The 13,229-nt window shown below is 33.6% G+C and overlaps 3 protein-coding genes across 3 annotated transcripts; 1 reads left to right on the top strand and 2 right to left on the bottom strand.

Annotated features, from left to right (window-relative positions):
* Positions 1-1,339: 1,339 nt before the first annotated feature.
* PADG_08590 (uncharacterized protein) lies at positions 1,340-1,896 on the bottom strand (the record flags this gene model as incomplete). The annotated part of the gene is made up of 3 exons (XM_010765599.1): positions 1,340-1,526; positions 1,601-1,707; positions 1,774-1,896. 3 exons carry the CDS (start codon positions 1,894-1,896, stop codon positions 1,340-1,342), a joined length of 417 nt encoding a protein of 138 aa, XP_010763901.1.
* Positions 1,897-2,402: 506 nt separating this feature from the next.
* On the top strand, positions 2,403-4,573 carry PADG_08591 (uncharacterized protein; the record flags this gene model as incomplete). The annotated part of the gene is made up of 5 exons (XM_010765600.1): positions 2,403-2,679; positions 2,816-3,114; positions 3,172-4,109; positions 4,198-4,436; positions 4,521-4,573. The coding sequence occupies 5 exons, from the start codon at positions 2,403-2,405 to the stop codon at positions 4,571-4,573; spliced, it is 1,806 nt and encodes a 601-aa protein (XP_010763902.1).
* A 911-nt stretch (positions 4,574-5,484) lies between these two features.
* PADG_08592 (uncharacterized protein) lies at positions 5,485-6,382 on the bottom strand (the record flags this gene model as incomplete). Its single annotated transcript, XM_010765601.1, has 3 exons — positions 5,485-5,943; positions 6,007-6,078; positions 6,191-6,382. The coding sequence occupies 3 exons, from the start codon at positions 6,380-6,382 to the stop codon at positions 5,485-5,487; spliced, it is 723 nt and encodes a 240-aa protein (XP_010763903.1).
* Between the last annotated feature and the right edge of the window lie 6,847 nt (positions 6,383-13,229).

Raw genomic sequence — 13,229 nt, forward strand, 5'->3', positions numbered from 1 at the left:
TAGTAAACGAAAGATCCCTGTTAGACGGTCCTTTTTTTTAAAAAAAAAATATATATATATCAAAATAAAATAAAAATAAAAAAATAAAAAAATAAAAAATAAAAAAGGAAATAATTCTTCTAGGCCAAGGTCGAGTCGGGAGCATTGCTTCCCCCGTCCTCTGAAGCTTGAAGCCAACGAGTCACCAAACTGGTTCCCAAGTGACTTTCGGGTCGTGATCCCACCCGCTGTCCCACCCAACACTCAATACTTTTTTTCTTATTTCATCTTCGCAATAACAATACCCCCCGTATATTCACTAACGTACATGAGGTATTCCCTCCTTTCTTCTTCTTTTGGTTTTGGGGTTGTTTTTTTAAACCCCTCCTGGCCCATATATTGCTCTGGTCAGGTTTGCACTGATTGCACCAATTCCTTGCTTTTCAGCCTTCTTCCTCTTATCAGTGTTTTTATTTTTCCGATCAGGTGCACCATATTCCTTTTATTTGTATTGTGTCCTCTATTCTATTCCAATATTTTCCTCCTTTTCCTTTACCCGTGTACACAGCTGTCGTCATCCCCATTTCTTGACCTCTGTCCCAGTTTTTTTGTTACAAGAGTCCTGTACTACCGTGTCTTTATATGTCGCGGCCTTTAAACGACCGACACTTATAATATCATTCCATCAGATATTCATTTCTTTTTACATTTTCTGCTTCTTGTTTCTCATTGTCCTGCTCTGATTTGTCTGCCTGTCATTGAAATATCTCGTTTGTATTTTGTTTATATCCTATGACACCAATTGCATTTATGTTATTTTTGTTATCTGACACACAGTTTGCTTTGGATGTATGCCTTAATGATATATATATATATATATATCTAAAACCTGATACTTTTCTGCGTGTCTTGAAGGATTTGGTCATTCCGCGGCAGACCAGTAATATGGTTTAACAACCTTAGACTTGAAACACTAAGGTTGGAAATATTGGTGAGAGCTTGAACGTGCAAGGGAATAGTACGGGTCCTGTAACGAGAGAATTCCGCACCCCTTCATACCCCGTCAGAGTCCTGGTCGTAGGGCAATGAATGCAATCCTCCCATTTTCCTGCAAAATTACCTGATGTATCTGTGAGGTCAGGCAGGTATACATCAACGTGAATATGGGCATTATAATGTGATCAGTTAATACAAAGAAACACCATTTGAAAGTATACAAAACTTACAACCATCTCCTTAAAATGCTGTATATGCAGCACACAACCCACACTTACATGTATACATGTATGGGCATCCAGGTATGTATGTAGATGTGCAGAAATATAACAGATCCATCAGACCTGCCACTCCACTCAGTCCATCACCCACTCCCATTATTCTCGTTCTCCTTACCCTTCTCCCTTTCCTCCTCTTCTACTGTCCTCGTCTTCAATTGCAACGCATGTATACCACCTTCCCGGGCCATCTCGTCCTTGAGAGCCGCATAGACCATTCGATGGCGAGCAGACTGCGTCTTTGCTACGAATGAGGGTGATGTGACCGTTATGCTGTTGGATGAATCATATTTTATTATAAATGGCTTCGGATAAATAAATGGGAAATAGAACTAGTAGCTGCTTACTGAAAATGCGTTTCTTGCGACGAGACGCCGCGCATTGGGGCATGATGGGCATGTTTGTGGGAGTCGTTGCGAATTATGAGGGTGGTGGGTTGGAGGGTTGTTTGGAGCTTGATACGAAGTTTAGCAGTGTGTATTATTTGTAGAAACAACATATACATATCTATAGCAAATACCTTCTTGCGTATGGCGTCTTCCACAGGTGTGCTGGACATTGTTGAGGCTGTGCTGGAGACTAAGCGGAGTTGTTTGTAAAGAGGCAGAAGGCGATTCTGGCGTAGCAGGATGGGGTGGAGCATTTGGATTTATATGTATATAAGTATATATGTCTCTATATATACATATATACTACATATACTGGTGATAAGGAAGCAGACTTGCAGCACTGTATAATTGTGCTGGAACAAATACGTTGTACTTAGCTAACTATGTAACCAGTTATAACGATAACTATAAGTTCTTTGTGCATCCTCTCCCCACAAAATTTCCAATTACCTGAGTGTTTGAGGATTTAAATCTTTAACAATCTCCTTCATCTCCGCCATCATCTTTGATCTAATTCTCATGCTCTCAATTCCCCCTGAATTGAACAGCGATGGCACCAGCCCCCTTGTTAAGATACAAATATACAACCCAATTCCCTTGTGCTTTGTTAGCAGCACATCCATAGGTTAAAACGCAAAAATTCGAAGTTATCAGGAGTCTTATATTTCGCAGCACATATATCAGCATGCCCACATCCTACAGTTTAATAATATCCCTTACTCGCTCATACTGTCGCTGTCGCGCGAGACCTGCAATCACTATGTACTCTTCATCCAACGCCCATCGCCAATCCCGCCCCTCCTCAACACTCCCCGACCTCCCGGTCTTCCGCGCCCTCGACCGCCATGATCCCAAATCAACAGCCGTTGTCCACAGCGTCTCTGGCCGTACCTTTACCTATGGAAACTTAATTGGCAATATCCTGCACTCCAAGAGCCATCTGTTACAATGTGTATCTGTTTCAGCAGAACCTAGGAATGTAGCGTTACGCGGTGCCCCCGTTGCTTTTTTGGCGGAGAATGGTTACGACTACGTAGGTACTGTTATTCCCCAACCCTAACTCCCCCTCCCCTTTTTTATTTATTTAGCTATTAAAAGAAAAAGCGATGCTACATGTAGAACGTATGCTGTTGACGATGGCAGGATATGCTAATGCTCTAACTTGCATCATAGTAACTTTGCTCTCTATCCTCGCCTGCGACGGAATCGCGCTACCCCTCTCTCCCAGCTTCCCTGCCGGAGAGCTGAGGTACATCCTGGACAATTCGCAAACTAGCTTATTGCTTGTGACGGATAAATACAGAAAGAAGGCCCAGGAATTGCTCGAGGCGGATTTAGAGACTATTCCGTTCTTGAAAGTGCTTGATAAAATTGAACATGGCGCGGATCCAGCTGGACAGCTGCATTTTCAAGATTCGGCGGACGCACGCGGTGGAATGATGCTTTATACTTCGGGAACCACAAATCGGCCAGTGAGTGTGGCTTTTCCATGAATTACTAATGACATGATTCCTCCTAATGAAGAATAGAAAGGAGTCCTCATTCCACAGTCAGCTCTATCAACACAAGCGCAATCTTTGGTCCAGGCATGGTTCTACTCCCCTAGCGACCGACTGCTGCACCTGCTCCCTCTGCACCATATTCACGGCACTGTCAATGCCATCCTCGCACCACTTCTAGCCGGCTCGTCTATCGAGTTCATGTTCCCGTTCAACCCAGCCGCGGTTTGGAATCGACTTGCTGCCCCGTTCCTTCCAGCCGACCAAACAAAAAGCAGCAGCAGTAGTACTGATCCAAAGGAGAAAATTACATTCCTAACTGCTGTTCCAACAATATATAACAGGCTTCTATCAACGCACAAAACCCTGCCGCCCGAAATTCAACAAGCAGCACGAACCGCCATCTCACCCAAAAATCTTCGCCTGAATATCTCTGGCTCAGCAGCCCTACCCACCCCGACAAAAGCTTCTTGGCAAGAACTGAGCAACGGCAACATCCTCCTAGAACGCTACGGCATGACAGAGGTGGGTATGGCGCTTAGTTGCGGCTTGGATTTCGCGGACCGCGTTGACGGAAGCGTTGGCTGGCCGCTCCCCTCTGTGGAATGCAGACTCTTTGACACTGATGTCAATGAAGTCATTCGACACGGCGAGGAGATTGATGCGAATGGCCGCGAGAGGGTAGGTGAGATCCAACTGCGTGGGCCGACAGTGTTTAAGGAATATTGGAGGAATGGGGAAGCGACAAGGGAGGAGTTTACCGAAGATGAAGATGGGAAGGGGCGCTGGTTCAAGACTGGAGATGTTGCTGTGCGCAGATTTGTCCCTGGCTCTGGCACGGCAGGGAGGGGTCAGGAGTGGTGTCGCGGCCCGCTGTATTTCATCCAGGGCCGCAAGAATGTGGATATCATTAAAACTGGCGGTGAGAAGGTTAGCGCATTGGAGGTTGAAAGGGAGTTGTTGTCGTTGTATGTTTATGCCCCTATTCACTTTCCACTTCCCCTATTTACCTAATCAACGACGTGCATGAGTGACCCTTAATTAACTGCGGTATAGACCTCAAGTGACTGAAGCGGCCGTCCTCGGCCTCCCATCGCCGCAGTGGGGACAGAAAGTAGCTGCTGTCCTTGTCCTGGATCCAGATTTTGAGACCAGCACTAGTCGCAATGGCAAGGAGAAACCATGGGGCGTCATGGATATGCACCGCGCACTCAAGGATAAACTGGCTGCGCACAAGATCCCGTCAGAGATGTGGGTGTTAAAGAACGGCTTACCGCGGAATGCGATGGGGAAAGGTAAGTTATTCTCTTCAACTCATAGTAGAGGGCAATATCTCGTGTGATACATAGTATGGATGGATTTGCTGATGGTGTAGACAGTTAATAAGAAATCGTTGGAAAAGCTGATTTGTGAGGATCTGCTGGAGATGTAATTGTGTTGTTTTCAAGTGGTAAGGTTTGCTATGCGCTCGGCGTGCCGTTATTATGGATTGAATAATAGATGTATTGATAGATGCCTATATATATGAGATACGGAGGCCAAGAATTTCTATATTTTGATTTCGATAGTTGTCTGTTAATAGAACACATATATGATGATTGACCATTTTCTCGTGTCTACCGGTTTCAATTGGATGGGCCATTTCATCAACGGAGCATATACCCAGGAATACAACATTCATATCTGACTTAAATTTAGATTGTTTATTCGCCGTACACTGTTCTTCTCTCAGCTACGATAAGGTGAATGTATAAATACCTATATCAATCATGGAAGGAGAATCAATCACAACAAAGCTCGCAAAAGAAAAGTCCTGAAAGCTCCCAAACGCCCTGGAAAAGGGAAGATTAACAAAAACACAACACCTTCAATAACAGAGAAATGAAATGAACAAGTAGTGCATAGCCTAATAAATTTGAGTATGTTAATTAATCTTTAATGGGGTGGTCAATTTGAAGAAGAGTTGTAAAAAGTGGTAGATGGGTTAATGAATATGTATATCTAAAAATAGAGGGCGGAAGTATAAAGGGATTATTATTATTTAAAGTGACGCATGGGTGTCTTATACTTACTAGGAATATGGGAGCGGGTGATGGAGGAGACAGCGAGCAGAACAATGAACCGTAATCGCATATCCATCCCAAATCCATAATGTTTCGTCCCATGCCGTCTCAACAACCAATGCTTCTTTCCTTTCGCAGTAACTATCATATCCATCCTCTTCATAATTAACATAAGGTATTTATTCCTCATAGGTCCTTTTTCGCTTTTACCTTTCCTCTTTCCCCTTCCACATCTGCCCGCATTCATTGCTAATATATGTTGTCACAAGCACATCCCCATTCAAACCGAAAACTTAGCCTTCGCCCTCGTACTCCCCGCATGGGCACTATCGGTATGGCCAGAAAACTCCAAAATCTCATTGTCTTTTAGGCGTAGCACCTCCTTGAACTTCCTGCCAATATTAAGTAGAATTTCCTTGCCCTTCTCTGCAGGACGGCCCTCTGGCGTGCTTTTGCCGACAGTCCGGGTCCACAGGCCGACTCTGTAGAAACCCTTGCGCACGTTGACGACTACGCCCATAACTTCGTTATCACCGTCGTTCTCAAGGGTTTCGCCGATGGCAGCGAGCTGGGCGTGAAGCCAGAGCTCATCGATGAGAACGTTTTGCTTATCGCGGAAGGAGTACGACCATTTACCACCGTGCTTATTTTGTTGGTCTTCCCATTCGGGACGGACACCCTTTTTGAAGAGGTGGTAATCTGCTTTCAGGCCTAGTTTGGAGGTGGGAGTGATGTTGTTCTGTAGAAGTTGTTAAGGAGGTGATTTCCCATATCATTTTGGCGATCAGAACTATCAACTCACGTAAATTCCCCAGAATTCCTCCACTGAGTTAAAAGTCACAACCTCCTTGAGAAGTTCGTTCCAATTGTCTCCCTAAAGGCAATCGTTAGCTTGGCATATTCTCGTGCTTGCAGCAACCAACAACTATAAATAATGGATAGATGGATAGAAAGATCTATAGATACACAGATATCAAGACAATTACCTTCCCACTTGGCTGTTTTGTAAACCAGAGTGTCCAATCATGCATCAACGGGTGTTTGACATTGAAGTTGTTCGGATCATGGAAGACAGTGACGGTGTCGCCCGATTTTGTCTGAGCAGCAGCATCGGGAGCCAAATTCTCATTATTTGCGGGGGTTTGGATCAAGACCACATTCTCTGCCGTGGTAGCCATAGAGGGCGAAAGGGAGAAGGAATGTGTCAAAATCAGTCAGTTTCAGTATCAGTATGGAGTGAGACTGATCAGGATCTGCGCTCGGAGAGATGAAGACTTTCTCTGCAGAGAGTTGAGAGGGAACCGAGAAGGATAGAGGGTAATAAAAGAGAGGAGGTGAAGATGAAGATGAAAAAAAATAATCTCAGCGACAAACACCAAAAGATGTTGATTTTTGAGAATTGAGGTTTGGACTTGCTTCGGTGGGGGAAGGTTCGACGCCACACTGAAGAAAAGAGGGAGGATTATAATATTTAGAGGCGAGGGGAGAAAGAGAAAAGGGTGACCCCAGTCTGCACCAGGCAGAGAAGAGTTATATAGAGAGTTGGTATAGAGGTCGTCGACAGAGAGGCAGGAGGATGTTTTGTTGTGGTGATCTAGGTATCCAGGATTGATTTTGAGTTTTGGTGGTGGAAAGAGTTTTCTGTTTCTTGAGTAATGTGACTTACCATTAAATAAGCTGCATTTTTATGATGCACTGCAATTTAATTTTTCAACTTCCACTGCTGTGAGATGTCAAATGAAGAAGCTATTTAACTTGTAATTAAGAATTTAAGAGCTTAAAAGATCAAAAATTACACTGCAACTGCTAGAAAGCACTTAATTAATAAGAAAATACTACATCATTATTATAATAACTTGTAACTTATATAGAATAAAGTAGTCTTTTAATATAAGAAAAAACTTTCAAATCAGCAGTAATAAATATTTTTACTTCATATAAAAAAGCTTATAGTTCACAGTTTTGTTTCTATATCTCAAATCATTTAAAATCTTATTATGAAAATTATTAAAGAATTTATTAAAATTTATTAAGTAAGATATTTTATTAAGTAATATAAGATTTAAATTTAATGATTTTATATTCATAACATTGATCAAAAATATAAAATAGTAAAAAATTCTACTTATTTTAAATATTATTTTTAACTGATATTTTGATATTTTATTTTTTTTATATTAAATTTTTCTCTATAAACTATTATTAATTATTTTATTCTGTGACTATATAGTTAAATAAAAAAAATAAAAAAATATAATATATATCACAGTTTTAATCTAAATATAACTAAACAGATATTTAATTATCAATTAGATAAATTATCTCAATAAAATACCAAAATAATTTTTAAAAAGTAGATCTAAATAAGATTTAATTTATATATCTTTTAATATTTTATTTTTTTTCTTGATATTTTATTTTTATATTTTAACTTTTTCTCTAGTATAGTTGCTATATAGTTTTGTGAAGTAATTGTGAGAAGTTGCTATATTGATACTAAAACAGAGTTTGTTCTATTCAGTAAATAGAATTTATATAATCAGTAAACTTATAAGTTATCATATAATAATAATTTTAATAAAAAAAGTTTTTTAATTAACATTAATTAGACTACTAAACAGATTATTTTAGTTGAAGCTTTGAAGATAAAGTAAATTACTACAGTTTAAAATAATAGTTATAAATTTATCTCTTTACTTATAATAATATATACAGATAAAATAGCTCTTTTATCTACTTTTATTTATTAAGAAAAGTCTCATAATATGTTAAATATATAATATAATATTAAGATCTTTTATACAAGCTTCTTGCTCTTATACTACTTATTAAAGTATCTAATAAAGAATTAGTATTTCAGAATTGACACTTTAGAATTAGCATTTAAAATAAGTACTTTATATACTAATTCTAAATATTTTATATTACTAATATCTTATTTTATAAAAAAATATCATATTATCAATTTTTTATTTTCTAAAAGATTAGAAATAAAAATCTATTACTACTCACTGAAGAATAGAATTAGTACTAATAGAATTGACAACTTAATAATTTTTACCATTTAATAATTTTTACTACTCAATAATTTTTACCACTTAATGATTTTATTAATCTACTATTTTATAGCTTTGTTAAACCATGAGTTTTAAAATATTAATAGATTAAATTACTACTAGCTATTAAATATTAAATATATATATTATAAATTATATATAAATTAATATGATTAAGAAAATAAATGAGTGTTTAACTTAATAGCATAGTTAAAATGACTTAACTGGGCCATAGAGGCTTAGTAAGCTACTGCTTACCTGCAACATGCTGGTCGGGCCCTCTTATGAGGGCCCGCCAGCTCAATGTAATCCGCCATCTCAATATAATTATTTTCAAAATATGATTATTTTTGCAAATCCCTGTTCTTAATATGCAATAACTATCTAATATGATGTCTTCTACATATATTTTAATAGAGAATAAGATTGCAGATGCATTATCTTCAATGTCTGATGTTGAAAATCTCAATATTAAAGCATTGATGTGAAAATTTGAAGTTTTCTACTTCTGACTGCTGAATTGTTATAATGATTTCATCTCTTAAATTGAATGAACCCCTGCTAATCAACTATTATAATCTGGCCAGGAAAAATCACTCTGTTTCTATATAGAATCTCTAGATAAGCTATACCTACCTCTCAATTATTCAATAATCTTTAATGCTGTTAAATTTCTACTTATGCAGAGTTATATTAATTTCACTACATCTTCACCCAGGCTTGGAGAGCACTGGGTTAAAAGATTCCTTCAATGTCATCTGAAGTATAATATATACAAGCAAAAGATTATTAATATACTGCAGAAATAGACTAATCAACCTTCATTCATTCTTGATTAATTTAATCACTTTAAGAAGATAAAAGAGAAGCATGAGATCCAGAACTGTGATGTTTACAACTTTGATGAAATGAGGTTCAGAATAGGAATTGACTGTGATCAGTAGATTATAATATGAGATTCTCAGAGAAGAATCTATATTGATAGTTTAAATAATAGAGAAACTCTTACAATCATTGAAGGAATTACAACTGACAGCTTTACTATCTCTTTTTTATATATTCTCACTGCAAAGCAGCTACAAGAGTGGTGGATAGATGAAATAGAAAAGAATGTCATGATAGCTATATTCAACACTGGCTATAATAATGATTAAATTTCTTTTCAATGGATTCAGTACTTTCATTGCTTTATCAAAGCATGCATCAAAGAAATCCACTATCTGCTTCTATTAGATAGATTTGATTCCCATTGCACTTTTGAATTTATGACTTTTTATGACAAGTACAATATCATATCTTTCTATTTAAATCCTTACACTAGCTATCTTTTACAACCTCTGGATATTAGTATTTTTCAGACTTTTAAACATCATTATTCTGCTGCAGTCAAGGAAGTTACACAATGTAATTGTAAGAAGTTCACAAAGATTGAATTTCTTCATGCTATCATCTCTATTCAGAAAGTAACATTCAAGATTTATACAATCAAGCAAGAATGAAAAGAAACTAGTTTGATTTTATTCAATCTATCAGTTGTTCTTAATAAATTATGTGAGTTTGTATCAACTTCTATGGAATCTGAGAGATCTGTTTTCACTGACTCAGAGATCTGGTAAACTCCTTTTACTATATACTAATTCAATTGATATAAGCAGAAATTGAAGTTTTTGAGGAAGAATGATAATTATGACACAGACTATATTTATATAGAATTACAAAAACTTTATAAGAGTAGTATTGCAATGATCAATACAATTACTTTTTTGCAGAAGAAGCTATCTCAAATCTTTGTTGCTACACTGGCTTGAGAACACTACCTTCATAGCTTGCAGAGGGTGATTAATAAGAGAGGTGTTATATCTGTAAGCTACTGCCATAAAATGACAGCAATTAATAAGAAGGTTGATATAAAGAAGGTATTGAAGAAATTGTAGTCAAAATGAAAGAGAATTATGAAGAAATGTAATAGATATTGCAAAGATAAAGCTATTTATATGAATATCATCAAATTTACTAAAAAACCTCAAAAATAATTTATTTACACTATAATCTACTTGAATATATAAAATATAGAGCAATTTATTGAAAAATTAGCTAAATGTCATGGATATAGACAGGCAGTAACATTGGGATAGCAGATTACATTGAGCTGACGGGCCCTTATAAGAGGGTCTGACTGGCAGGTTGCAGGTGAGCAGTAGCTTACTAAGCCTCTAGAGCCCGGTTACTTTACTTTTTAGAAGAAAAAGAGATAAAAAAGTGCTGAATAAAAATTCTAATACTGAATTTGATTAATTTTCTAATAAGGCAGTCTTTATAGACCTTATGAGTTTGAATTTAACTATATTTATATGATGTTAATATTTGAGTAACTGCTTTAATATCTTCTCAATAGTTTTTTACTTTTTAGTCTCAGCTACTTTATATTTTTTAATCTTTATAGTCTTTTAAGTAGTCTTTTAAACTGCTTTACAGGCTGCTTTGCACTCAGCATTCTTAATAGTCTTTTGATCTCACTGAGTAACTTATTATAGCTGAAGTTCCTTCCTCTAAGCAGTTATTACAGTTTTTTCACTCTTTAGCTCAGTCTCATACTACTACAATCTTACTAGATAAAAAGAATAAAGTCTGTTTAAATTTATCTCTGTTAAATAGTTTAAAAATTTTGTCTCATTTTCACTACTATAGTTTCATCTGAAATAATTGAGCTATGCTTTTAAGTTTAATTTACAAAAGTTTATTGTCAAGAACAAGCTTTTCATCAACATAAATGATTTGTTCAATACCAGTATTCAATAATAATTGCTATATATAAATTTATTTAATAGTTTAGTAGAATTTATGAGCAGTAGTAGATATAGTAGACTAAACAATATCAGAAGAAGTAATTGACTCTTTAGTAAATATCTTTAGTACTCACTCAGAATTAAGTGAATGAATTTCTATAGCTTTAAATTCTGCTTATATATTTGCTGCTGTACTTACTATATTTCAAATTATATAAAAAAATCTTCAAAAATTTCATTTAGTAATATGTAAATAGTTAAATTTTTAACATAGCAGTAAATTCAATTTCTTTATATAAGTGTTTGCAAGTGGTATGAATACTTTAACATATAATAATTATAAATAATAAGTTGAATATAATAAAAGCACTATAAGTAGTATTTAATTCTTATTAATAGAGTCTATAATTTTTATATTAATATAAGAAGAAAAGTTATCTAATATAAGTAAGTACTGGTCATAGCTGCTCTTTTTTATATATAAATTAAATATCTTTTTCAATTACTTTAAATTATAATTATCACTACTCTTGTCATTTGAGAATATATTAAAATATATCTATTAATCTTCAAATTTAAATTTATCAAGTCAAATATTCTAAATATTATTTCTCTTATATATTACTAGTAGAGAGGCTTTTAAATTATTTATATAAATAGCTATAATTAAGATAATAAATTCTCAGTTTTCATTCTGAATTCCTATAATATATTTATTTTTTAGAAATTCAACTGAAATAGTATGCTTAGTAAGATATTTAAACTTAATTAAAAATCCTTTTTTTATCATAGTTATAAATATTTAAAAGTTCAAGATTAAGTTTTGCAATAAGGTAAGTTAACTAGAAATAGAGTCATTTTATTAGTAGTTTATAAATCTAATAAAAAAAGACAGTAAATACTTAATTAATCTACTTGAAATAGTCTTAAAAATAGTTAAAATTATTTTTAATTTGCTATTTTTGATTAATTATATGTAAATAAATACTTTTTATCTTATTTTTATATTAAAGATAAAGTTAATTAATTCACTTAATACTCTTTAATAAATTCTTTAGTAAATTCAATCAATAAATTTCACACTATTTGAGATGTAGAAACAAGGCTATAGCCTACTGAATAATTTATATACTAAATAAATACTCTTTTTATAAGCTGATTAACTTTTTATGATATTTTGATATCATATCAAATCTGCAGATCTACTCATATTTATACTATTGTGTTTAATATAGTCAGACTAATTTTATATATCAAAGTAGATTACTTAAAATTTAAAAATTCTAATAATCTTTAATTTTTAATTATAAATTAAATTGCAGCTTTATTTATCATAATAATATAATTTAAAGTTAAAAAAATAAAATAAAATTTATAAAATTATTTAGTGACAGAAATTATTGAGTAGTTAATTATGTTATATTAAATAAAATTACTCCTACAATAATATCTAATCTTAGATCTCAGAAATTGATTTCTATAAAAGCTGTTATAATTACTAATAATAATAAATTATAATATTAAAAAGAGAAAATTTTTATTTATATAATTATTTAAATGTTTATTATAATAAAAAGAGAATAAAAAAAGTAATAATTTTCTTCTAAAATTATATTTTTACAAAATAATATAGAAAAAAATAATATTTCTATTTATTCTTATATAAATATATCTTTTACTTAAAAATTTAATTTCATTTTAATATGAGAAAAAAATTTAAATACTAAATATCAATTTTAAATTTTATATTTTAGCTATTATTATTTTTGTCAAAGAAAACTAAAGTTAAATTTAAAGTAATAATATACTTTAGAAAGAGCTCAAGATTTCAATTAAATTTAAAATATAATATAGATTTAAATTCTGATATTTTCATTGATAATACTACAGATAAGTTTAATCAATTTGAATTTATTTAGCTGATTAATATTTATATTAAAAAAATATTTATAGGAAAATAATAGTAGCTAAATGGTAAATAAAGCTTTTCTTAATTTATTAACAAATAAAAAATTAATCATAAGTAGAGATTTCAATGCATATTACTTATAGTAAAATAATGACTACACTTAGTCTATAAAAGTAGACAAATTGATAGGTTAACTGATCTTGAATGAATTTGATTTAATTAATGAATTTAATAAAAAAATATACTATAAACAAAATCTATTTAAAAAGTCAGA

Source organism: Paracoccidioides brasiliensis (genome assembly GCF_000150735.1).
Source record: "Paracoccidioides brasiliensis Pb18 unplaced genomic scaffold supercont2.22, whole genome shotgun sequence".
Lineage (NCBI taxonomy): Eukaryota > Fungi > Ascomycota > Eurotiomycetes > Onygenales > Ajellomycetaceae > Paracoccidioides > Paracoccidioides brasiliensis.